Genomic DNA, 27,581 nt, shown 5'->3' on the forward strand with positions numbered 1-27,581 from the left:
GAATGAGTTAAGCTCGATCTATTGAGAGAAGCTGTAATTAGCAGGTGCGGTTTATTTCGTTAATCAATAAATCAAACATTATTCATTAATTCAATGGAACAAACTGAACTAATTCATTTCATGAATCCAACTTCATTCAGTCATTCATTGTACCAAAACGCATTCTTTAAGTTTTATGAATCAAACCGCATTCTTTAGGTTCAATGAATCAAAGTGCATTCTTTCATTCAAAGAAACAAACTGCACGTGCTTCAATGAATACAGCTTCTCTCAGTCATTGAATATCTCGAATTTAACTCATTCATTAAAAGAATGGTGCTAGCAAAGCAGAATTGAGGAGCAGGAGAAATCGACGGTTCGGGTAAAAGCCCTTCATCAGGAATGTGACTCAGAACCTCGGGAGTGGAGACATGAATGGGGGTGGGGGGGTGGGGCTGGAGGAAGGTAGCTGAGAGTGCGATAGGTGAGTGGAGGTGGGGGTAAAGGGTGGAGGTGGGGGTGGGGATCAGAGAGGAGGATGGAGCGGATAGGTGGGAAGGAAGATGTACAGTCATGAGGGTGGTGTTGTGCTGGAACTGGGGTAAGGTGGGGGGAGGGGAAATGAGGTAACTGGTGAAATCCACATTGATGCCATGGAGTTGGAGGGTCCTGAGGCAGAAGACACCAGATGGCCCCCTGCTTTAAAGACTACAATTTGTCCTCCCACATGACTAATGATGCCCTGCAGTGGACCTCATCAACATTCCACACCTCTGCCCTTGAACCCCACCCCTCCAACCACAACAAGGACAGAACCCCACCCCCCCCAGTCCTCAACTTCCCATCAACCTTCGCATGCATCACATCATCCTCTGCCATTTCTGCAAATGGACCCCACCACCTGAGATATATTTCCCTCCCCACCCCTATATGCTTTCCATGAAGACCATTCCTTCCATGACTACCTCGTTAGGTTCATACCCACCCCTCCCCCAACAAACTACTTTCCCCTCCTGACATCTTCCCCTGCCACCGCAGGAATTGCAAAACCTGTGCCCACACCAACCCCCCCCCCCCTCCCCCCAACACCCTTCACCTCCATCCAAGGCCCCAAAGAAGCCTTCCACATCCATCAAAGTTTCAACTGCGCTTCCATACATCATTTTACTGTATCCATTGCTCCCAATGTGGTCTCCTCTTCACTGGGGAGGCAGGATGCCTACTCGCAGAGCACTTCAGAGAACATCTCTCTGAACCCACACCAATCAACCCCACAACCCCGAGGCTGAACACTTCAACTCCCCCTCCAACTCTGCTGAGAACATGCAGGTCCTAGGCCTCCTCCATTGCCTCTCCCTTACCACCCGAAGCCTCATCTTCCACCAGCTTTCTCATTTACCCTCCCCCAATCTTACCCCACTTCCAACCTTCCAGCTCAGCACCACCTGTACTCCCTGTCCATCTTCCTTCCTACCTATCTGCTCCTTCCTCCTCTCCTTTTAATAAAAGCACCACCTATTGCACTCTCTTCTTTCAGCTGGCCTTTCTACTTTGAAGATTGCTAACTTTTTAAGTACAAGCCCTCTCTAATTTCATTCTATTTTACATCACTGCTGCCTCTTCCTCTGCTGATACATCAGAATTATTCTCTTCTCAAGTGAATTGCTCTCATTTAGTATCTCAGCCTCCACACAACACTCTATCTTGTGGACACCCTTTCTCATGATTGTCTTTTTTCTATTTATAAATATTTTCTAAGTAACCTTTTCGAAGATGTTATTACACATCTATTGAATAGCGGAACTTGTAGCTGTGCCTTCTGGCTCACACAATATAACTGTGCCACAAGGCTCCTTCTTTTACTATTTATACACTCACAAATAACTACTTAGTTAGATTAGATTAGATTACTTACAGTGTGGAAACAGGCCCTTCGGCCCAACAAGTCCACACCGCCCCGCCGAAGCGTAACCCACCCATACCCCTACATCTACATTTACCCCTTACCTAACACTATGGGCAATTTAGCATGGCCAATTCACCTGACCTGCACATCTTTGGAGTGTGGGAGGAAACCGGAGCACCCGGAGGAAACCCACGCAGACACAGGGAGAACATGCAAACTCCACACAGAGAGTCCCCTGAGGCGGGAATTGAACCCAGATCTCTGGCGCTGTGAGGCAGCAGTGCTAACCACTGTGCCACCATGCCGCCCCATTAGGTTACCTACTAATCTAATTTCACATGCTCTCTTTACTCCTGTTCTAGACCTCCTTATTGCTTTCCATCTACAGTTCAAGGTTAAAGAAGAAAAGAAAAAAAATGTAAAGCTGACATGAAAAGTAAATTTTATTAAACATGTTTACATAACATGAGTCTGAAGTTCATTTAAAAGCACAGGGGAATGTTCAGACAACTGCTGCAGTTAGAAAGGTACTTTCCAATCAGCTGCTTTTGGCCATAATAAAGGGATTAGAACCTTGTGAAACCGTAATTCTTCCTGCTCAGCAGGTCAGGTAGTAATCAACCTTTTAGATCCTGTAGGACAACAGATTAATTCAAGAGCTGGCCAATTTAAAGAAGACAATTCACTCTGCGCAGGCAGAATAGCTAGAAGTCAATTTTCTGTGTGTACACAATGCCTGTTAAAGCCCCACAAGTAAGAAGTTACACGAAAATCAACAGGGTTCTTTTCCTGTTCTACATCAGCAGTTAATTTCCAGAGGGTACAAAAATGTTTTCAATACACATTCATCACCAGACCTGAGTCTAGTTCAAATCAGCAAAAATGTTGTTAACATAAATTAATGGCTCTGATTTCTTAGTTATTCCTTTGTATCAATAACAAGCAAACTGTACAAGTACATGCAACATACAAGCTGGCCTAGTGGAGTTAACACACATTAATTAACATCTGCATTGTTCTCCCCCCCCCTACAAAACGTGCATGCAGCAATTGAACAGTTCCAGAATCATGCTGCTTCACATCAGTGATCTAAAAATCAAAATGGCCTGTCAGAGCAGGAGGCAGAGGAGGACAAAGAAGAGGAGGACAGAGGAATTAGAATCACTGCCTCATGGACATAAATACACATGGGTTTTCAGGTCAATGGAATTTAAGGAAAAAAATGTTTTTTTTAAAAAAAGCAAATTGAAAGTTTGCTTTTCTTTCAGAAAAAAAATACATCTCACTGTAAAAAAAATTCAAGCACTATGCTTGCAGTAATTTCAAAATAATGTAAACTAAAGTCAGATTAAAAAACACCAAGTGTACAGGAAACATCAACTGTAATTTCCAGCGATCATCAAACAACTTGCATCATGCTCTAACTGGGGCAAATCAGTGCCATGTGACACATGATTAGGAAATATCCCAGGTACAGCTCAAACAGCTTATGCTAACTCCATTACTGGACAACACTTTGGGAAGTCAAATATACAAATCTATACAGAAGTTATCTCAATGGTTTGTAATTGTAGGAAGAGAACTGCATTACAAGGAATTAGTGCCACAATCTCTGCGGAGTATCAAGACTGAAGATGCTTTGAACAGTCCCCAGGCCTGATTGCAGTTTCAAAATTTTTTTCATGCAAAACATCAGAAAACATGAAAAATCCATAATGCAAACATGAGCTTGTCTTACAAAAAGAAAAAAATGGCAAAATGTGTGGCAAATGGGAAACAACACTTGAGAGCCTTTGCTAAGAAATATGATAGGCATTGCTCAAATCTGAACCTCAATATTTTTGAGTTTTTCTCTTCTATATCTAACTCACAATAAATTTGATGAAGTTAACTGGGAACCAGTAATGTCAAAACACTTCACCAAAGCCTGTGGCTGTTGAACACCCTCTGGTGAGGCTCGCAAAGATATGCAGTAACCTTTAATAGAAGGTCTCTGTCAGCATCAGGGTGGGGTGGGGCAGGGAGGTGGTTAGCTAGAGTCCATTACAATAGACAGTGGGTTGAAGAAATATGAGCAAAGAATCAAAATGTAATACCTGTAAGGTAGCACTGTTTATAGTTTCTACAGAACCATGAATAAACAACTCCATCCTTTTTTTTCAGACTGATGTTTCTCCATTCTGTTGTTATATACTCAAAATATTGAACTTGTTAAAATTCACATCTCTGGTCTCATTCATTTAGTCTCTAACACAAACTCAGTGTCACTAATATATAAGTTTCCACTTAGCATTTAATGTAGTGTGTTTTTGCCAATTCATGCCAGCATACATATATAAATACATACACATATGTACTTTGTTTTAGGATTTATGAAGCCCTATTTTTTTTTGAAACAGTACTATTGGCAAAACAAGTGTGATTGTCTGGCTCCAGCAGTGATATTTGTGGTCAGCTTCTGCTTTTTTGTCCTGTTGGTGACCTCGTAGTTCATTATGACCTTATACAGGGAGGTCCAGTTGAACTCTCAAGAGATGATTGGGAAGCTCTGCGAGTAAGGGGAGTCAAGGTGGGCTCCACCAATGAAGATGTTGGGAACAGTTTGTACCAACCAATCACCATGCTGGATAGATCAAGCTCTTCCAGGAGAATCTGTACCACTCCCATAAAACATTTGTGGTCCATTCTGCCATAATCTCCCCACACTATCACCTATAAAACAGGAGAGACAAGTCAGATTCTAATATGTACTTGAATAATTGTGATATAACAAACTTATGATCTTGTAGTCAAGAGGTTTGGTGTGCATGACTGCCATTAAAACAACTTCAAGTGTGTCTGTGATTCGAGTAACAAGATGGAATTTAAACAGTTTAATTTACTGTTAGTGAGCCTTGAATAGTTACCACCAATGCAAATGATGATAAAGCATGGTCCAGAAGCATTTTTTAAAGGAGTCTTTGCCTTACATAACCCATTCCAAGTATGCACTAAAATGGGACTACAGCTAAATATTGATAATTTCAAAAGTTATTTGTTGGAGTGGATGGCTTTAAATTGCTTGTAATGTGCCACAACTGGGTTATAAAGAAACCAGAAAGGGTGAAATAGAGGTTTGGGAGGGAAGGTGGGAGAAGGGAGCAGAAGTATGATGCAATATTGCTCATTTTAAAGAAAAATAACAGGGCATGTTCTTCTCAGCTACATTTTGATATGAGTCTGCTGGTAGGAGGAATGCAGGATTTCGGAATGTAATGCTTCTGGCAGGAGTTAATTACAAAGAGTTTAACCTCATTTATAGTAGGGGTTCAGTGGTTAGCATGATGTCTCACAGTATCAGAGATCTGTGATTCCAGCCTTGGTGACTTTCTGTGTGAAGTTGCACATTGTCCGTATGGTTTCCTCTGCATGCTCCAGTCTCCTTCCACAATTCAAAGATGTGCAGGTTAGGTGGATTGGAAATGTAAATTGCTCATTGTGTCCAGGAATGTGCAGGGTTATGGATTAGCCATGGGAAATGCTGGATTACAGGGATACAATGGGGGAATGCTGTTTAGAGGAGAGGGTGGAAAGGCCTGCTTCCACAGTAGAGATTCTATGATATTTCATGGAAGAGAAAACAAGAATGGAAAACAAAAGGAGGGAGCAAATGATAAAATAGAAAACTACAGGGTAGTCTGTCTAACATCAGTAGTGGAGAAATTACTGTGAACAATTCTGATTGACAGAATTAATCTGCATTTCGAGAGGCAATGTTTTCTTAAGGGGAGGTTGCAACCAATTTTTAAAAGCAGTGATCAGGTATTAACGAGGGCAATGCTTTTTTGTTGCAGACTACTTTGATTTAAACAAGACCTTTGATGACCCTTGATAATGACTGATAATAGAAGGATCCAAGGAAATTTGGCAAATTGGATCCTCATTTGGCTTGATTGGCAGAAAGCTGAGGGTGATAGTTGAGGGGTGCTTTTCTGATTGGAAGATGGTATATAAATGCTATATAATCCTACTGCTATATAAATGATTTAGACTTGAATGGTTAATCTGTAATTTTGCAGATGATATAGAAGCTGGTGGTAAGTAGTGAGGAGAATAGCCTTAGCTTACAAGAGAATATAAGATGGGCTCATCATATGGGCTGATCAGTGGCAAATGGAATTCAATCCAGATAAATTTCAGGTGAAACAGTTGGACAAACAAAACAAAAGAAAACATAATGAACAGTAGGACCCTGAGAAGTACTGAGAATCAAGGAGACTTTGGAGTGCATGTCCCTTCAGTGGATAAAATGACATATGGGGATAATTGCTTTCATTCGCCATGACATAGAGTTTAGGAACAGGGAGATTATGTTGAAACCATATAAAATCTTAGTTAGGCAACAACTAGAGTACTGTGTGCAGTTCTGAAATCCACAATATAGGAGGATGCAATAGCACTGGAGAGGGTGCAGAGGAGATTTACCAGGAATATTACTTGAGCGCTGGAGAGTAACAAACTGGGGTTCTCTTCCTTAGATCAGAGGGCATTCAAAAGGGACATAACTGAGATGCATGAAATTATGACAGTGTAGACAGGAAGTAAGTGTTTCCCTTGACGGAGATTTCAATGATCAGAGATTGGAACTCATTGCCTATAGGGGTGGTGGATGCAGAAATCTTCAACAACATATGAAAAGTAATTAAGCATGCAAGTTGTTCAGGGAGAGGTGGGCGCCGCAGGGTGCATTATTTCCCCCTCCAACTCTATTTTGATGTAATCCCTGCCCTCCCCTTCACGCAGTATTGCCCTTTGATGTGAAGGGGAGGGCTTGTCACTGGCCACTCGGGTTTCCTTTCTTCCCGGTGGCAGAAATTTGAATAAAGATTCGTGCACCTTGTCTCACAAAAAAAAAGAGAAGTAACAAGATGTGCAGCCACAATGCCATGGCAAATGGGATTAGAATAGCTTGGTGCTTGCTTTTGATCAGTGTGTACGGAAAGCTCGGAAGGTCTTCTCTATTGACTCTATTACTCTGTGATATTTCAGTTAAACTTCTGACTTTGATAACTTTGTGCAATGTACCTATCACTACGGGCAATTTAGCATGGCCAATTCACCTGACCTGCACATCTTTGGACCGTGGGAGGAAACCCACGCATACACGGGGAGAATGTGCACACTCCACACATTCGAATCCACTCCATACGTTGGAATTGAATCTGGGTCCCTGGTGCTGTGAGGCAACAGTGCTAACCACTGAGCCACTATGATAATTTGGACAGAAAAAGGGTGCAAAGAAATGCATTAGTTTATGATGCCTGTTTGAAAAGCTGGGAAAATGTTGTGGTTCTGTTCGCCGAGCTGGAAATTTGTGTTGCAAACGTTTCGTCCCCTGTCTAGGTGACATCCTCAGTGCTTGGGAGCCTCCTGTGAAGCGCTTCTGTGATGTTTCCTCCGGCATTTATAGTGGCTTGTCTCTGCCGCTTCCGGTTGTCAGTTCCAGCTGTCCGCTGCAGTGGCCAGGTCCAGGTCGATGTGTTTGTTGACTGAATCTGTGGATGAGTGCCATGCCTCTAGGAATTCCCTGGCTGTTCTGTGTTAGGCTTGCTCTATAATAGTAGTGTTTTTCTGTGATGTTTCCTCCGGCATTTATAGCTGGGAAAATGTTAAATTATTTTATAAAGGATGTGGTAACTGGAAATTTAGAAAATAACGTCAAAATTGGGTAGAGTCAACATAAATTATGAAAGGGAAATCCTGTCTGACAGGTCTTTTAGGACTTTTTTGAGGTGTTTACTTATAGACCATGGAAAGATGTATGTGAGATATTTAATTATCAAATCATTTTTGATAGGATTGGAGATAATCCATACTGGTATGGATTGAGAAGTGTTTAATAGACAGAACGCAGATAGTAGAATAAAATCATTATTCACAATTATTGTAAATGACTTGGATGTGGGGACATGTATTATGGATAAATTTGCTGATGACCCAAATGGTGGGAATCTAAGGAGGCTTCAAGAAGACTAGGTTAATGATTGGGTCAGAGGGTGGCAGATGGAATACAATGTGAATAAGTGATCCTCTTGGGCAGAGAAGACAGAATATTTCTGAAAAGTGGAGAGTTGGTGTACAAAGAGAGCTGGTGTCCCGGTCCGTGAGAGCTCTTATTTCAAGGGGTCCATGTTCAGGAGTCTTGCTGCAGTAGTAGGGAGCTGAAAATGTGTTGCTGGAAAAGCGCAGCAGATCAGGCAGCATCAAAGGAACAGGAGAATCGATGTTTCGGGCATCAGCCCTTCTCCTGAAGCAGCCTGACATGCTGCGCTTTTCCAGCAACACATTTTCAGCTCAAATCTCCAGCATCTGCAGTCCTCACTTTCTCCTGCAGTAGTAGGGAGCCTAATGAGGTGTACAGTCTTGGTCACCTCTTCTAAGGAAGGATATACTTGCTATAGAGGGAGTGCCTGCAATGGTAGAATTGCCTGAGGAAGGATTGAGGACTGCGGGACTGGATTCCCTAGAATGATATGGTAACTCAGTGGTTAACACTGCTGCCTCACTGCACTCCGTTTCTGCGTTGGGTGCTCCATTTTCTTCCCACAGTCCAAAGATGTGCAGTTTAGATGAATTGCCACGCTAAATTGCCCTATAATGCCCAGTGATATGTAAGTGTATTAGACATGATAAAATGCAGGATAGGGTGGGATTCACTATTGGGTCTCAGGAAGACCAGTTCCACCACAGAACACACCAGATGGCCTCCTTCTTTAAAGACCATAATTTCCCTTCCCACATTATTGAAGATGCCCTCCAATGCATCTCATCCACGTCCCGCACCTCCGTCCTCAAACCCCACCCCTCCAACTGCAACAAAGATTGAACTCCCCCGGTCCTCACCTTCCACCCTACCAACCTCCACATAAATGGCATCATCCGCCGCCATTTCCACCATGTCCAAACGAACCTCACCATCAGAGGTATATTTCCCTCCCCACCCCTTTCTGCTTTCCGCAAAGACCATTCCCTCCATGACTACCTGGTCAGGTCCTCGCCTCCCCCCACCCCCCCCACCCCCCCAACCAACAACCCACCTTCCCCTCCTGGCACCTTCCCCTGCCAGAATTGCAAAACCTGCACCCACATCTCCCCCCTCAACTCCATCCAAGGCCCTAAAGGAGCCTTCCATATCCATCAAAGTTTCACCTGAACATCCACCAATGTAATTTATTGTATCTGTTGCTCTCGATGCAGACTCCTCTACATTGGGGAGACTGGACGCCTTCTCACAGAGTGCTTTAGGGAACATCTCCAGGACACCTGCACCAATCAACCCCACCACCCCATGGCCATCCATTTCAACTCCCCCTCCCACTGTGCCGAGGACATGGGCCTCCTCCACTGCCACTCCCTCACCACCTGGAGGAAGAACACCTCATCTTCCGCCTCGGAACTCTTCAACCCCAGGGACTTCACCAGTTTCCTCATTTCCCTAGCTTAGCACCATCTTCATGACCAGTCCTACCTGCCAATCTTCCTTCCCACCTATCAACTCTAACCTCCTTTCCGACCTATCATCTTCATCCTCACCTCCATCCACCTATTGTACTCTTGGCTACCTTGTCCCCAGCTCCAACCCCCTCCCATTTATCTCTCTACCCATGGAGACTACCTGATGAAGGGCTTTTGCCCAAAACATTGATTTTTCTGCTTCTCAGATGCTGCCTGACCTGCTGTGCTTTTCCAGCACTACTCTAACCTTGACTCTGATCTCCAGCATCTGCAGTCCTCAATTTCATCCTGCAGTTTGGAGAGTCAATGCAGACACAAAGGACCAAATGACCTTTATCTGTACTGAAGGGATTGTACAATTTGATGTGTGTGGCAGATCTAATTGGAATTTACAACTCCTAATGGGCCTTTTCAGGGTAGCTTCCACCAGCTGGTTAAATTAGAACTGGGGACATTACCTCAGGATAAGGGCAGGCCATTTAAAATTCAGATGATGAGGAATTTCTTCACTCAGAGGGCGGTGAATCTTTGAAATTCTCCGGTACAGAAGACTGTGATAGCTCATTTAATGACTGTGATAAAGACAAGAGATTGATAGATTGTGGAAGGCTATTGATTCCAAGGCATATGGAGATAGTTGGGGAAAGTGGCAGAATTAAATGATCGTCCATGGTCTAATTTAATGGTGGATTAGTTTTAGTGGGTTGAATGGCCTACATCTTAACTGGTGTAACTTAGACAACTAATAGGTCCAGTCTTCCCCGAGGTATTGCAGCATCACTGTTTACATCTTCTCCCCCCAACTTTGCACCGGTTCCTCATTACCCAGTTGTCTTTGCTAGTTAGGAAAAAGGGGCCATCTTGTAGCTCAATGGTAGTGTCTCTATCCCTGAGAGTCCCTGGTTTAAGTCCCACCTACTCCAGAAGTGTGTAATCATGACTTATTTATCTGTGAACACGTTGATTAGAAAAATAGTTTTTTTTTATATATAGGCCCAATCTGAAGAAAAAAAATCTAGTCTGTGATCATTCCATTATTTGAGAAGCGGGGGCCCTCTTGTCATTCAATGGAAGAGTTCCTATCCCTGGACCAGGATGCCCAAGTTCAGGCCTCATCTGCTCCAAACGTGTGTAATAACATCTCTGAACAGATTAAAAGAAAAAAAGAGAAAAAACTCCAGTTTGAAGAAAAAATTCAATCCAGTCTGTAGCCCTCTTGTAGTGCAGTCTTAGCACCCCTGTCCCTGGATTGGAAAGCCCAAGTTCAGGCCTCACCTGCTCCCAAAGTGTGCAACAGCATCTTTGGACAGGTTGATTAGAAAAATCAGTTAAATAAAAAGTGAAAGACACAGTCTTAAATTCAAAGACCAGAGGCAAAGACTAATCCAAAATTCTCAATGTGGTTCTTGAAATAACTCCACCAATAACATTGCATCACCATTTCATGACTTATTTATATGTGGAGAGTCTTTGACACTGATTTAGCTTCCTCTGAGTCATCTCTCAGAGTGAACAGGATATCTTCTGCGTATCCCTGATTGGACCAGATTAACAGTCCCAATCAGGGAACCCATTGATTAACAGGTCCACTGGTTGACTTAATTCCTGTCACTATATCAATCCCACCCTGAGTCTGAGGACATAGGCTGATTCTTTTTTTTTGTAGCTTCCTGCTGTAGAGTTTTAGTACTGAGTCAGGTTCCTCCAAATCTGCCTCTGATACAAGCAACGTGTAACACACAGTAGCTTGACTCTTGTATCTGGTGAAACTCTGAAGAAATTCATTCTCTTCTTCAGGCAGCAAAGTCATCTGCTGTGTCCATCTCAGATTGCAAGGGATCTTCAGTGCTTGATGGAAAGGAGAATCCATGAATTCTGGAATAGTTGGAAATGTTGTTGAAGAGCCAGGGATGTTTTGGTCCTGCACCAGTTGAGGGTTTGTAATCTTCATATGGTACTTGTTCAGGATTAGATTAGATTACTTACAGTGTGGAAACAGGCCCTTCGGCCCAACAAGTCCACACCGCCCCACCGAAGCGCAACCCACCCATACCCCTACATCTACCCCTTACCTAATACTATGGGCAATTTAGCATGGCCAATTCACCTGACCTGCACATCTTTGGAGTGTGGGAGGAAACCGGAGCACCCGGAGGAAACCCACGCAGACACGGGGGAGAATGTGCAAACTCCACACAGTCAGTTGCCTGAGGCGGGAATTGAACCCAGGTCTCTGGCGCTGTGAGGCAGCAGTGCTAACCACAGGAGTTTTGTGCCTAGCCAAACTTTATATGTCACTGGATCTTACCTCACATTGACTATGCCTGTTACCCATGCAGGGCTATCCCTTGGTTCCTACACCAACTTTAATCCCTGAAGTAAACTGTCTCTCACTTGTGTCTGTCATTGGCATTCCTGATACCCTTTCAGAACTCCTCACCCCCCAGATCCAGGAAGACCAGGTTTACCCTGCTGCATAGTCTCCTCCCCATTAGCAACACTGCTGAAGTTATCCCTGCAATTGTGTGAAGGGTGGTCCTATGATTAAATAAAAACCGGGCTAGTTTGGTACCTAGTGTAGCTGTAGGCTGTTTCTTTAAACCTTCCTTCAAAGTTTGAATTGTTTTCTGCCAAACCATAAGACACTGCTTAATTTTAGGAAATACTCAAATTCTCTACTGGTAACCAATGGTCCAAAGGACCAAAAGATGCACACAGTTTTTCTATCATCGTCCCCTTGATTGATGAATGAACTCTATGCATTTGTAGCCACTTTGATTAAGGACATTGAGCCCAGCTTTGATGTGAAATTTTCCTGGTATAATGCTACACGGGATTTTTAAATGGATAAGTATTAACATGTTTGAGGGAAATTTGGAACAAACATGAGGGATGTGGATGATTAAAAGGATAATAATGAGAAATGAGTATACTAGGCAAAATCCTGCTCTGAGTATGAGCACTCAGGATGGGTGTATTTCTTTTGTGTGCGTATGTGTAATTATTCTGTGTAATTATTTCACAATTTCAATGCATGTCTATCTATAGCTTTTCAGTCAGTGACTATATTAAATTGCAAGTGCATGCCTGTACACCATGTTCTGATCACAATGCAGGCCAAACACCGAATTCCCTTCAAGTTAATGCATGTGTTGCCACTCAAAAACAATGATCACAAATTTAAAATCTATGTTCACCAAAAAAAGTGGATGTCAACTAAACATTTACAGGCTCCCTTTTAAAGTAATTATGAATTTTGCCTTCATTGTCTTTGCAGTACGTAACTAATGTCTGCTACTCCAGACAAACATTTCTTATCCCAGTTTAGGATTAAAGAATCATGAGCGCAGAGTTAGATCCTTCCGCAGACAGACTCATCCATGCTGATTAGGCGGAACTAGTCTTACATGCCTATATTTCACCATTGTCCCTATATACCCTTCCTGTCCATGTTCCAGCCCAGATGTCTTTTCTATGTTGTGAATTTGCCTGTCTCTGCCACTTTCACTGGCAGCTTGTTCCAAATTCATGGGCTCTGGGCTCCAGGTCCCTTTTAAATCTTGCCCTTCTCACTTTAAATCTATTCTCTCTAGTTTTGGACTCCCATATCCTGGGAAAGAGACCTTCTATTCAATGTGTTTTTGCCTCATGGCTTTGCGAACCTCTGTGGGGTCGCCCCTCAGCCTCCTGTGTTCTAGGGCAGAGGGTCCCAGCCTAGCCACCCTCACCTAGCTCAAAAACCTGGAGTCACATGCTTGTGGATCTTCTTGCACACTTTCCAGTTTAGTAACATCTTTGCTATGGCAGGGTGCCCAGAATTATATGCAGTGTTCCAGATATGGTGTTACGGATGTTTTGTACAGCTGGAATGTGATGCCCCAACTCCTTATTCGATGCTATGACCAGTGAAGACAAGCATGCCGGGTGCTTCATTTACTACTCTGCTACCTGTGATGCTACTTTTGAGGTACTGTGCACTCATACAGGTTTTTGTTCAATAACACTCCCCAGAGCACTACCATTAACAGTATAGGTTCAGCTCTGGTTTGTCTTGCCAAAATGGAACACTTCACATTTATCTGAATTATCCTTCCTTAGCCCAATGGATCAAGATCATGTTGTATTCTTAGATTATACATCTTCACCATGCCACCAATTTTGGTGTCATCTGCAAACTTACTAACCATGCCTCCTCTACTCTCATCCCAATTGTTTAAATAATTCATAAACAGCAATGGATCCAGCACCAATCGTTGGGGCATCCTGCCGGTCACAGGCTTCCAGTCTAAACAACAACACTGTCCCACCACACTCTGTCTCCTACCATCAAGCCAATTTTGTATCCAAGCTTTCCTTGGATCCCTGTGATCTAACCTTACTAAGGTCCATGCACACAATGTCTACATTTGTCCTTGTTGGAACTCTGCTCTGCCTTCATTTGTCTTCTTGGTCACTTCTCCTGAATCCTTTAGCTCTGTGCAGTTAAAAATCAAAAACTGTGCTTCAAAATTTCCAAGTTTTAGATCATTTACTCTTCTGGTTTCTTTCCTGCAGTGCAAACAAGCTCAGTGTAATAAGTTCTGTGTTCATGACTAAATGTTTTATGTCTTGTCCAAAGAAGCATAGGTTAGGTGAATTGCCCATGCTAAATTGCCCACAGTGTTCAGGGGTTCAGAAGCATAGGTTAGGTGCATGAGTCGGGGAAATGTAGAGTCATAGAGGAGGAGAATGCATAAGTTACTCTTACTGTGTGAGTTACTCTTCCGAGTATCGGTGTGGACTTGCTGGGGCAAATTGCCGGTTTCCACACTGTACGGATTCTATTCTATCTGAACTGAATCCAGAGTTTACTGCCCATTTCCACAAATGTGGGGCAGCTGCTGTCAGTAATTTCTGTCTTTGTTGGAACTCTGTCCACTGCCCCACTCACATGGCTATGTCTGAGTCCAGTCCTGGCCACCATTCATAACCTCTTGCCAACATCTTCATTTTGAAAACCCCTGATGACCCTCGAGCTCAGCCATAATCTGGTGGCAATCTTTATTTGGCACAATCATTCTTGCCATCTTCTACTGCAATCTGGTCTCTCCAGGTCAAAAAGGGTTTGAATTTTGGTTATGATGGATCTTTGGTTTCCAGTATAATCATTAGATGTTTCAGTTTCAGTCTGAGTCCAAAATCTGACATCATCAGCTATGACTGGAAGTATGTCCAGAAAGTTTACAACCACAATGGACTCTTCCAATGGCAGTATCACCGGTGGTGTATCTGCCAGCAGAAGGCGACTCAATGTATCCGCATTTGCTACTTGGTCTCCTGGATGGTATTCCAGCTTGTAATTATAATCACTTATAATCAGAGCTCACCACTGAATTCAGCCTGAATTCAGCAGTGCCCTCTCCTCTTTCAGTAGACTTTGCCGGGGCTTGTGGTCTGTTATTATCATAAATTTACATCTGAAAAAATTACTGGTGGAACTTCCTGACTCCAAATATGACTGCTAAACCTTCCTTCTCTATCTGAGGCATCTATACTTTGAATTAGTCAAAGTCTTGGATGCATACACTATTGAGTGGTCCTTTCCATTGGGTCACCTATGAGCTAAGATTACTCAGATACTATATGGGGAGGCATCGCATATAAATACCAGAGTTCGCTTAGGATCATAGCGTGCAAGTACCTTAGCGGATGATAGTTGTTTCTTCACTTCTCTGAAAGCTGATGGTTGGCTACACAACATTTCCAAGGGTGACCCATTTTTAAGACTTGATGCAAAGATCCCAATGGAGGCCAAGTTATGAATGAAATTTCCACAATAATTCACAAGCCCAAGGGAAGTCCTAAGGTCCACAGTATAGGTGTGGGAGTAGGGCACCTTTGATTACACTCACTTTATCTTTCAATAGATGTAACCCAGTTTTGTCAACTCTGTAGAACAAGTAGGTGAGTTAAGGTGCCTGGAAAACACATTATTTTTCTCAGGCTGCCTGGGAGAGATGTTTTAGGACTATGTCCAAGTTCTCTAAGTGCTTCTAATTGATCTTCCTTGTTATTAACACATCATCCAAACAAATGTCAACCTGAGGTCGACCTTGGAAACTGTTCTCCATTGTCGGCTGAAAAACTACACAGGCTGGGAGGGTGGGGGGAGCGATGGTACCTCAAATGGATATTAATTGTAGCATATATCTGGGAATCCTCAACTAACTGCATTTGCAAGTATGCAGCTTTGTGAAGGACAGTATCCCTTGCCAACTCTATGTACAAATTCTCTTTGCTAGGGATTGGGTGTTTATCTAGTTGCAATTCATTTAACATTCCCACAAAGGTGCCCACCTTGTGGGCGGCACAGTGGTTAGCACTGCTGCCTCATAGCATCAGGGTCTCAGGTTCAATTCCAGTCACGGGTGACTGTCTGTGTGGAGTTTGCACATTCTCCCCGTGTCTACGTGAGTTTCCTCCAGGTGCTCCAGTTTCCTCCCACTGTCCAAAGATGGCAGGTCAGGTGAATTGGCCATGCTAAATTGTCCATAGTGTTATGTGCATTAGTCAGAGGGGAAATGGGTCTGGGTGGGTTACTCTTCGGAGGGTTGGTGTTGGGCCAAATGGCCTGTTTCCACACTCTAATCGAATCATTAAAAAATCTAATCTAATCAACACATTGGGCTTCACAATCAGTGACAAATCCCAGACTGGTTTGAATGTTTCTTTCACTTTCTAGATTAGATTAGATTCCCTACAGTGTGGGGACAGGCCTTTCAGCCCAACAAATCCACACTGCACCCCCCCCCCCCATCCCTCCCTAACATTAATCCATCCAGATCCATTCCCCTATTCTATATTTACCCTTGACTAACGCACATAACACCATGTGGCAATTTATCATGGCCAATTCACCTGAACTGCACACTCTTTGGATTGTGGGAGGAAGCCAGAGCACCCGGAGGAAATCCATGCAGACACAGGGAGAACGTGCAAACTCCACACCAACAGTCGTCCGAGGGAGGAATTGAACCTGGGTCCCTGGTGCTGTGAGGTGACTGTGAGCCACCATGCCACTTCTGATTTCTGTTGATACTTTTACCTGTAAGACAAATAGAACTGGGTGGATCTTGCAGAGTCATGGAATTGCTTCCTGGTCAGCGTGCAAGGTGGCCTTGGCTTCTTTAATAGTCCATAGACCTTTTTGAAAAATGTCTGGACACTTAATTAGTACTTAATTAGCAGCCAGTTTATAATCCACAAATGTTGAGCCAATTTAGGTGAACTTTTCTCAAATAATTCCACCCTAACAAGTCTGGGCCCAAGCCTTTTTCTACAATCAGTGGTAACTGAACCAGCTGCTTCCCATAAGAGACTGGGACTGAAGCTGAACCCTTAATCTGTAATCTGTAAAGACTCCCCGCTATACATCCTCCATCTAAGTCTTGTGCAATCCTAAGAGTTGGAATCCAGAGCAAATTCCGTCAGACTTGGTTCTATGATCATTGAAAAGGCCACCTCCAGCAGGTGACCAGTTAATCAGATGTTTATTTTGATTGGTTCTGATTTGGATGTTACTAAGCAATTTAACTGTTGCAAACCAGATGCTGGTGGCCTTGCCAGTGTATACACTCTCCTTGATACTGATCTATGAGTTGTCTTACTCCATTTAGGTCCAGTGGAACTCTACCACTGTCTTGAGTCCCCATACCAGCAGCAACTACAATGGCTTGCTGGCTCGGAACTCAAATAAAATTTTAACTGTTTAGTTGAGGCTTGGTTTTGTTTTGGGGTTTTCTGAGAGCTGACCAAGATTCTCTGTGTTCAGGATATGTCCTGAGTGAGGCTATGCAATTGCCTACACTCACATATTATGAAGTTGAAGCCATGTACTGTACCTTTAAGAGCAGGTGAATGCTGTTTGGAACTGTGAGCTTACAAGCATCTGTGTGATATGACTAGATGGCACTCTCAGAATGTACTGGAAAATTGAAAATATGGAACATTTGGCTGTGAAATGGATACCTGAGTTGGTTGCTGTTTTGACAATTCAAATTTAAACAATCAGTTTAAATTATGCCCCAGGATACTAAAACTCAATTGAGTTCCAATTTATTGTTTTGCCAACATTGAACCAATGAGATGATCTGATATTGGGAATGTAAAAATACAGGCATTTTGAAAACTAGACAATGTAACTGCCATCAACACAGGTCCAAGAAATTAGGAAATTAGGAAACATATTTGCAATAAAAAAAAGACAACCCAGGGAGATCTTCAGCCAGAAGAAGAATCTTACCAAAAACGACAGCCGCTGTGTGCATTTGAAATTAAGTTGATGAAATTTTAATAAGTGTCATATTGAAACAGCATATTGTTACAGAGTTGGAGGCAGGTAGTAAGCAGTTAAGAGAAAGGGGGTTTAGACAACAATAGTTGTTGTTTAATGTTCACTTTTAGAGTAAAAGAATAATTTGATATTCTTTAAATATTGGAATTTGGGAGTTCTCTGTCATTCATATTTTAACAAATTACAAAGTGAGGTGAGATTTTGTGGGTATTTGGTTAATTAACAGAAGGGTTCACTGCCATGTTGTAACAAAAGTGGTGTTCTTCACCTTTGTCAGTTGGACTGACAAAGGTGTACACTTCCACCTGAATACCCTGCAACTCATATATTACTCTTGCCACATCTTCCAATTATAAGGCCAGTTATGGTCCCTGTTTGAAGAGCAACTGGGCTTTAGCTTGTAAGCACGTTTGCATGGTTACATCACTATAGTTTTGGAGAAAGCATTTCAAATAAACATTCCATTGTTGGCAGGAATGAAGGAATTGCCACCACCCAAATCCATCATACTGAATAATACTGACCTGTAAGACTTTACCCTGTGGGCTTTCTTCAAATAGTAATGATTGTTGATAGAGTGGATCGAGTGTTTTTCGTGCAATTTTTGTCTTCTTTTTGGCTATGCACACACCATTCTCCAACAGGTAGACCTTGACATAAGGAGCTGCAAAAAGATGAAATTAAAATAGATGTGCCTTTAAAAATCATATTCCTCGCTTCATTCGATTGGGTGTTTAGAGTCATAGACGTGTATAGCACAGAAACAGTTCCTTCAGACCAACTCATCCATGCTGAACAGATCTTCTAAATTAATTTCATCCCATTTTCAAGCATTTCTGAGGGCCCATAGCCCTCAGAAGACATCCCATTCATCGACCCATCCAGATGCCTTTTAAATATTGAAATTGTACTTTCTATAGCAGGGATTGCTAAAATTCCATGCAGCTTTCCAAAAGTGGTTCAACCAATGTCCCATATAGCCGCAACACGACCTCCCAACTCCTATACTCCTACACTATCCAATAAAGGCAAACACACCAGACGCTGTCTTCATGATCTGTCTACCTGGGACTCCACTTTTAAGTAACTATTAATCTGCACTACAAGGTTTCTTTGTTCAGCAATATCCCTCACCATTGAATGCATAAATCCTGCTCTGATTTGCCTATTCAAAATGCACCACCTCACATATATTTAAATTAAACTCCATCTGCTACTCCTCGGCCCATTGGCCCATTTGATCAAATTCCTGTTGTAATCTGAGGTAATTTTCTTGGTGTTCACTAAATATCAAATTTGTTGTTATTTGCAAAATTACTAACCACACCTCTTATGTTCAAATGCAAATCATTTATATAAATAATGAAAAGCAGTGGACCCAGCACCAACTCCTGTGGCACACCACTCGTCACACACCTCCAGTTTGAAAAACAACCTTCCACCACCACCCTCTGTCTTCCAGGTTCGAGCCAGTTCTGCATTGAAATGGCTAGTTCTCCCTGTATTCCATGTGATTTAACCTTGCTAACCAGTCTATCATGAGGAAACTTGTCGAACGCTTTACTGAAGTCCACATAGATCACATCCAATGCTCTGCCTTCATAAATCCTCTTCATTACTTCTTCAAAAAACTCAATCAAGTTAGTGAGACACAATTTCTCATGCGTAAATTCATGTTGATTATCCCGTAATTAGTCCTTGTTTTTCCAAATACATGTAAATCCTGTCCCTCAGGACTCTCTCCAATAAATTCCCCATCATGATAGACTGACCAGTTTATAGTTCCGGGGCTTTTCCTCACTACTTTTCTTAAATAGTGGCATCGTGTTAGACAACCTCCAGTATTCAGGCACCTCACCTGTGGCTATCAATGATACAAATATCTCAGCTATAGGCTCTTCAATCACTTTACTAGCTTTCCAGAGAGTTCGAGACTACTCCAAATAAGGTCCCGGGGACTTATCCACCTTTATACATTTTAAATTGTCTAGCACCTCCTCCTCTATAATATGGCCATTTTTCAAGATGTTATTATTTATTTCTCCACACTTTTGGGCGGCACAGTGGTTAGCACCGCTGCCTCACAGCGCCAGAGACCCGGGTTCAATTCCTGCCTAAGGCAACTGTTTGTGTGGAGTTTGCACATTCTCCCCATGTCTGCGTGGGTTTCCTCCGGGTGCTCCTGTTTCCTCCCACAGTCCAAAAATATGCAGGTTAGGTGAATTGGCTATGCTAAATTGCCCATAGTGTTAGGTAAAAGGGGTAAATGTAGGGGAATGGGTCTGGGTGGGTTGGTCTTCGGAAGGTCGATGTGGACTTGTTGGGCCGAAGGGCCTGTTTTCATGCTATAAGTAATCTAATCTAATCTGTAAGTAATCTAATTTAATTCTTCCATATTCTTCTCCACAAAAAAAACTGATGCAAAATACTCATTGAGGATATCCCCCATCTCCTGTGGTTGCATACACAGGCATCCTTGCTATCTTTAAGGGGCTCGATTTTCTCCCTTAATTATCCTTTTGTTCCTATATGTATTGTAAAATATCTTTGGATTCTCCTTAATCCTTTTTTCCAAAGCCAATTTATGTCTCCTTTTGCCTTCCCAACTTCCCACTTAAGTATATTCCTACTGCCTTTATATCCTTCTGGGGATTCACTCTATCGCTGTATTCTATACCTGACCTATGCTTCCTTCATTTTCTTAACGAACACCTCAATTTCTCTAGTCATCTAGCATTCCCTACACCTACACATTAACAGGAACATACTGTCTCTGGACTTCTGTATTCTCATTTTTGAAGGCTCCCCATTTTCTAGCTGTCACATTACCTGCAAACATCCTTCCCCAATCAACTTTTGGAAGTTCTTACCTAGTATCATCAACAAAATTGGCCTTCCTACAACTTTATATCCAGTCTATCCTTTTCCATCACTATTTTAAAATAAATAAAGTTATGATCACTGACCCCAAAATGCTCCCCCACTGACACCTCAGTCATCTGCCCTGCCTTATTTCCCAAAAGTAGGACTAATTTTGCTCTTCTCTAGCAGGTACTGAATCAGAACATTTTCCTGTACACACTTAACAAATTCCTCTCCATCCAAGTCCTTAATCTGCAATTTATCAAATGTATGTGATTTTCATATTTACTATCTGGGCTGCAAATTGGCTACTTATAATAGAACCCATCTGATTTGTGTTCCATTCACTTGAAAGATCGGGCGGACATTTACTTTGCCATATTGACAATGAAACTTGTTATGATCCCAGCTGATGGTACTACTGGACAAGTCAGATCCCAGAATCAAACCTGGCTTGATGGATTATAGGATTAATTTTCTTTTGCTTAGTTGGTTAACATTCTGGTTGGTCACTGAGGCAGATTTGGTCAGATTGGGTATATACTTCACTTTCAGTGTTAGGGTTAATATTGTAGACGTACTGATATGGCTTGGCTTCAATAAATTAGGATTGACTTGATAAACAAAAATGAAGATTTTGCCATGATCTTAAGAACTGTTAATATTTTTTGAGGTTAAAGTATCTTAATTTAAGATTGTGTACACTGTGATAATCTTGTGATCAAACAGTTTCAATCAGACGCATGCTGTTTGAGTGCTAATATTGCCCCGTGGTTGGTTGTTGCTTCACACACTCATCAGCTGATGATCACCAGATGATGGTCAGAATGCCTTCCTTCTGCATTATATCAATTCTGTGATTGTGTCTTCCTCACTGGTTGGATGTGAACTTTGATCACATGTTTCAACACAATAACAAAACTGAGATTGGAAATTTAATTACAATCAAACACAATGTCTGAACATGTTGCATAGTTTTAATTCACTGTGTTCTGTGCTGCAATCTCACTCCACATTCACTCATAAGATGCATCAATGTTTCACTTCCTCTGGCGACTCAATTTGAAAAATAAAGCTGTATAGGATATCTGACACAATGATAGAACATCTGAGTCAACAAATACTTCCAAAGCATAGTTGCTGTAGAAAATGTGATAGTAACCAAATCTGAGGGGTAAATATTGACCAGAACTTCAGAGATAACTGCCCCACTCTTCATCCCAGGCTGCAAAAGGAACAAGGATGTGGAGATAGGAGATTGCTCACAGTGAACTTTCAGTCTTCACTTGATTCAGGGAGGATGCAAGAGAATTGAACATTATCAATTATTGCTCAAAAAGATGTGAACTTAGTCCTAGTAACTATAGACTAGTCAGTTTAATGTCAGGTTTTATAAATAATAATCAGGGAAAAGGTTGACAAGACACTTGGAGATGTTTGAGTTAATCACAGATAACGCAAACACGTTGTAAAAGGCAGATTGTGCTTCATGAATCTAATGGAAATTTTTGTTGAAGAATTTCGCCTGACGAAGAAGCAACACTCCAAAATCTTGTGATTTCAAATAAACCTGTTGGACTAGAACCTGGTACTGTGTGATATCTGACCAAGTCAGGATAGTCAGTGATCTGATGGGAAACTTACAGGTAGTAGTATTCCCATATATCAGTTGCTCTTGTCCTTCCAGTCTTGGATGTTGTGAGTTTGGAAGCTGCTGTCTTGGTGAATTTCTGCTGTACATCTTATAGAAAGTACACACAGCTGTTATTGTAGGGAGTCAATGTTTAATTTTGATAGTATACCTATCAAGCAGACTGCTTTTTTATGCACAATGATTTTGAGTGTTGTTACAGCTGCACTCTTCAGTGTTTGTAACGAGGTCAGCCAGATGGTGTTTATAGCATATAAGCTCCCTGAGTGGAACAATAATTTGGGCCAATCAAGGAGCCCTGGCTGACAGATAAGAACAAGAGTGTCTGTTCAGGGAGAGGTGGGCACCGCAGGGAGTGGAGTGCATTATTTCCCCGTCCAATTCTATTTTGATTTAATCCCTGCCCTCCCTTCACGCAGCATTGCCCTTTGGTGTGAAGGGCACTGCTTGTCATTGGCCACTTGGGTGTTTCCTTTCTTCCTGGTGATGGAAACTGAATAAAGACTTGTGCAACTTGTGTCTTTCACTGTGTCTCACACCCACACACACACAACATGGGTGCTGGGGAAAGAATAAGCACTACCGCAGTTAGGCGGTAGTGTGGGAGAAAAAAAATTAAAACTTTTAAAAAAATAAAAAAATAAAAAAAATGAACAGGAGTGTCTCCTTGTTTTCTTATGAACTGATTGTACAGTGGGGTATAGGGTCTGGCTTTGCTGCCCCATTCACTTATAAGTTACTGGTTTTTTAAATATAGCTGTTAATATTAACATTTTTGTAATTTGTACTGGCTAATAAAATATATTTAAAAAGAACAGGAGTGTCAGACATCCTACTTACTCTGAGGGGTGGCTAGGAGGGAGCTGGATCAGTGTGAAGGGCTCTCCATTTGTGCCAGGAAAGGGCTGAGCTGACTGGGCCACAGTCAGTGTGTTACTGCTGCCGTCAGTTTCTGTTTTTTTGGGGGAGAACCTGATTCCTAAACTGGCTGGTTTACAAAGCCAGTTTTTTTTAAATTGAGGACTGATTTCTAAACTGCCTGATCTACACAGTCAATGTGGTTCAGATGTAATTCAGTTCTCTTTAGGGAACAGTTGTTTCACTGGCTAGTTACAGCCGGTGTGTTATTCATTTCACTTTTATTTTGACAAAAGGAAAATGTTGATCTTGTGGCAGAGTTTAGCCCTTGCATTCTGGTTTTCTTTGTTTTTTTTTGAAAGTGTTTTCACTTTTTTGGTGTTTAGATTGAGCCCCTGTGAGAAAATACATCTTTCCAGATGAGCTGCTCCTGTATGAGTAGGCCTGGTATTTTGTGGGTGACGAGGCCTCTGTAAAGACTGAACAACTGTGTGTGTGCACAAGGAGGTAAGGGATTGCTGCCTTCGGGAGTGGACCAAACCCCTGTGACTTATCTGTGCCCTTACAATGTACTGTGTAGCTGTGAGTGGGCCTGGTCCTTTGGATGGACCAGCCTCTGGGGAGACTGAACACCTGTGTGTGTGGTGTGCACTCTGCCTGGGTCCTGGAAACTGAATTGTGAGGATACTGTGAATTCTGTCACTTTATGTGGGTTTTGTAATTAATTGTGTTTGAATGCGGGCCAGAACGGGCTAGTCAGTACGTGGGACAGCGTGAAGCTGGAGGGTTGATGACCAGCCTGGGGGAAAGTGGGCTGGGGGTATCTATCAGCATGCAGTGTGGCTGGGGGATAGGCAGCTGAAAGTGTGCCTGTGGGAGAGCTGGTGAGGGAACGCTCAGCCAGTATGCGAGTAGGTTTGGGTCCAGAGGGTTGATGACTGGCCTGGAGGAAAGTGTGCCTGTCAGATCTTGAGGGGGGGGGGGGAGGGAACAGGATAGTGTCCTCACAGGAAAGCTGGTACAGGGCAAGCCACTCAGTACACGGGGAGGCTTAGAACCTGACAGCCGATGGCCGGTCCATAGGAACGCTGGCCAGGGGAAACGGTCAATTTCCTGGAGTGGCCCAGAAGACTGACAGCCCAAATAGGAAAGCAGTTCGGGAGTGATGTTAGTACCCAGTGTTTCTAGGAGGCGGTGGCCAACGATCAGACCAGAGGAAAGCGGGCTGGGGAGGGTGAGTCAATACACAGGGTGGCTGGAGACTGAAAGATCAATGACTGTCCTGCAGAAGGGCAAGCCAAGGGCGGTCTGATCAGTATGTGGTGTTGGGTGTCGGGTGTCAGGTGTCTTTTTTTATAGCTATATGGGGTCTGTGTTCCATGCACTATTTTTTCCATTTAATTGGACTATCTGTGTTGTTACTGTTATCACTTTGACAGAAAGCGGGATTTGAGGTTTGTCTTCATTTCCCTGAAAACCAGTTGAACTAATTTGGGGTTTGGCTTTTCTGCCCCATTCCCTGTATTTCTTTTTTTTTTGCGAACTACTGTTTCTGATTATTGTCAACTGTATTTTGACAGCTGGATCTGAAGGAACTGGATCACTGTCAAGAAATCTGAAGTGTGAATAAAGGGTGAATTGGAGATGGGATACTGGCCTCTGTGAATTATTTCACAGGTGCTTGCTCTGGCTCACATCTTGTGAGGGTGGTTTAACAGGATAAATTGAAGCCAGGATAAGGGGCCGAGCACAAAAATGAAGGGTGACATCACAGAAAACCTGTAAGTTCATTCAGAGTCACTGAGTCATTGAGTCATACAGCACAAAAACTAGTCCACTCTGATCATGTTTCCAAACTAGACTAGTCCCACTTGCCTGCCTTTGGCCCATATCCTTCCAAATCTTTTCTATTTGTGTCCTTATGCCAGTATTTGTTTTAAAACTTTCTCACAAACATGCCCCAAATTTCAAACTCCACCATCCTAGGGAAAAGACTTTTCATGTTACCTATGATACTCATGATTTCATAAACTTCTAAAAGATCATGCCTCAAACTTTATGCTCCAGTGAAAAAATTTCCAGCCTATTTTTATAACTCAAACCCTTCATTTCCAGCAACATCCTGGTAAATCTTTTAGATTAGATTCCATACAGTATGGAAACAGGCCCTTCGGCCCAACAAGATAACACCGACCCACCGAAGAGTAACCCATCCAGATCCATTTCCATCTGACTAATGCACCTAACGCTATGGGCAATTTAGCATGGCCAATTCACCTGACCTGCACATCTTTGGACTGTGGGAGGGAACCAGAGCACCCGGAGGAAACTCACGCAGACAGTCGCTCAAGGCAGGAATCGAACCCTGGTGTTGTGAGGCAGCAGTGCTAATCACTGAGCCACCGTGCCACCCCTAACCCACTAAACCCACTCCAATTTAATAATATCCTTCCAATGGCAGGGTGACCAGAACTACAGAACTGCTATGGCACCCCAGAAGAGGAGATGTTAATTTTCCTAACACAGACTGGGACTGTCAGTGCATTAAAGGCTGAGATGGGGTGGAATTTGTAAAGTGTGTTCAGGAAAGCTTCCTTAAGCATTAGATAGAGGGCCCTACTAAAGAAGGGGCAAAACGCAACCTCCTCTTGGAAAATAGGGCAGAACCGGTGTTTGAGGTGGCAGTAGGGGGGAGCACTCTGGGATCAGGGACAATAGCTCTATTAATTTTAAAATAGTTATGGAGAGGGACAAAACTGATCCATGGGTTCAAGTTCTAAAATGGGGCAAGACAAATTTTGATGGAATTAGACAGGTGCTTGCAGGGGTTGATGGAGTAGTTTGTCTGCGAGCAAAGGCACCTCCAACAAGTAAGAGGTATTTAAAAGTAAGATAGCTAGAGTTCAAGGTCTATATGTTCCTGTGAGCGTGAAGGGCAAGTTGGCAGGAATAAGGAACCCCGGATGATGAGCAATATTGTGACTTTGACCAGAAAAAAGGAGGCATAGCTTAGGTACAGGCAAGTGGGATCAAGGGAATCCATGCAAGTATTACATACATAGAACAGTACATAAAACATTACAGCGCAGTACAGGCCCTTCGGCCCTCGATGTTGCGCCAACCTGTCATACCAATCTGAAGCCCATCTAATCTACACTATTCCATGTACGTCCATATGCTTGTCCAATGACGACTTAAATGTACTTAAAGTTGGCGAATCTACTACCGTTGCAGGCAAAGCATTCCATACCCTTACTACTTTCTGAGTAAAGAAATTACGTCTGACATCTGTCCTATATCTATCACCCCTCAATTTAAAGCTATGCCCCCTCATTCTTGGAAAAAGGCTCTCCCTGTCCACCCTATCTAACCCTCTGATTATATGTCTCGATTATGTAACCTCTCAACCTTCTTCTCTCTATGAAAACAGCCTCAAGTCCCTCAGCCTTTCCTCGTAAGACCTTCCCTCCATACCAGGCAACATCCTGGTAAATCTCCTCTGCACCCTTTCCAAAGCTTCCACATCCTTCTTATAATGCCAGAACAGTACACAATACTCCAAGTGTGGCTGCACTAGAGTTTTGTACATCTGCACCATAACCTCATGATCAAGTTCCAGAACTTGATCCCTCTATTAATGAAAGCTAAAACACTGTATGCCTTCTTAATAACCCTGTAAACCTGGGTGGCATATAGGCTGACATATAATCAGAGGGTTAGATAGGGTGGACAGGGAGAGCCTTTTTCCAAGAACGAGGGGGCATAGCTTTAAATTGAGGGGTGATAGATATAGGACAGATGTCAGACGTAATTTCTTTACTCAGAAAGTAGTAAGGGTATGGAATGCTTTGCCTGCAACGGTAGTAGATTCGCCAACTTTAAGTACATTTAAGTCGTCATTGGACAAGCATACATGGAATAGTGTAGATTAGATGGGCTTCAGATTGGTATGACAGGTCGGCGCAACATCGAGGGCCGAAGGGCCTGTACTGCGCTGTAATGTTCTATGTACTGTTCTATGTATGTAATACTTGCATGGATTCCCTTGATCCCACCTGCCTGTACCTAAGCTATAGGGGTATATAGGGGTATATAGTGGATACAGGTATTTACTGAAGAAGGAAATTGGGAGGGTGAAAAGGGGGCATGAGGTCGCCTTAGCTGAGAAGATAGAGTGAATCCAAAGAGATTCTTTAAATATACTAAAGGAAAAAGTAGAACTGGAGAAAGAATAGGACCCTTGAAGGACCAAAGTGGACAGGGATGTGTGGAACTGCAGGAGATGGGCAAGGTCCTCAATGATTATTTCTTCTCTTCATTTACTGTGGAGAAAGACACGAAGACCTGGGAACATGGGGAAGTTGGTGGTGATATCTTGGGAACAGTCCATATCACAGTAGAGGAGGTATTGGAGGCATTAGAATATAAGGTGGATAAATCTCCTGGTCCTGACCAGATATATCCAAAAACCTCCATGAGGCTGGAGAAGAAATCAGCCC

General features: G+C 42.7%; 1 protein-coding gene across 11 annotated transcripts in view; it reads right to left on the reverse strand.

Annotated features, from left to right (window-relative positions):
* Window positions 1–2,310: 2,310 nt before the first annotated feature.
* Window positions 2,311–27,581, reverse strand: part of rims1a (regulating synaptic membrane exocytosis 1a) — an 879,579-nt gene continuing 854,308 nt past the window's right edge. For all 11 annotated transcript variants that reach the window (XM_072557828.1, XM_072557837.1, XM_072557845.1 and 8 more), the window contains 2 exons: window positions 18,236–18,375; window positions 2,311–4,597 (listed from right to left, as the gene is read on the reverse strand). In XM_072557828.1, the coding sequence (XP_072413929.1) occupies window positions 4,379–4,597; window positions 18,236–18,375 (359 nt within the window). In that variant the 3' untranslated portion in view covers window positions 2,311–4,378. The remainder of the gene's footprint in view (window positions 4,598–18,235; window positions 18,376–27,581) is intronic.

This window comes from Chiloscyllium punctatum, chromosome 3 (assembly GCF_047496795.1).
Source record: "Chiloscyllium punctatum isolate Juve2018m chromosome 3, sChiPun1.3, whole genome shotgun sequence".
Lineage (NCBI taxonomy): Eukaryota > Metazoa > Chordata > Chondrichthyes > Orectolobiformes > Hemiscylliidae > Chiloscyllium > Chiloscyllium punctatum.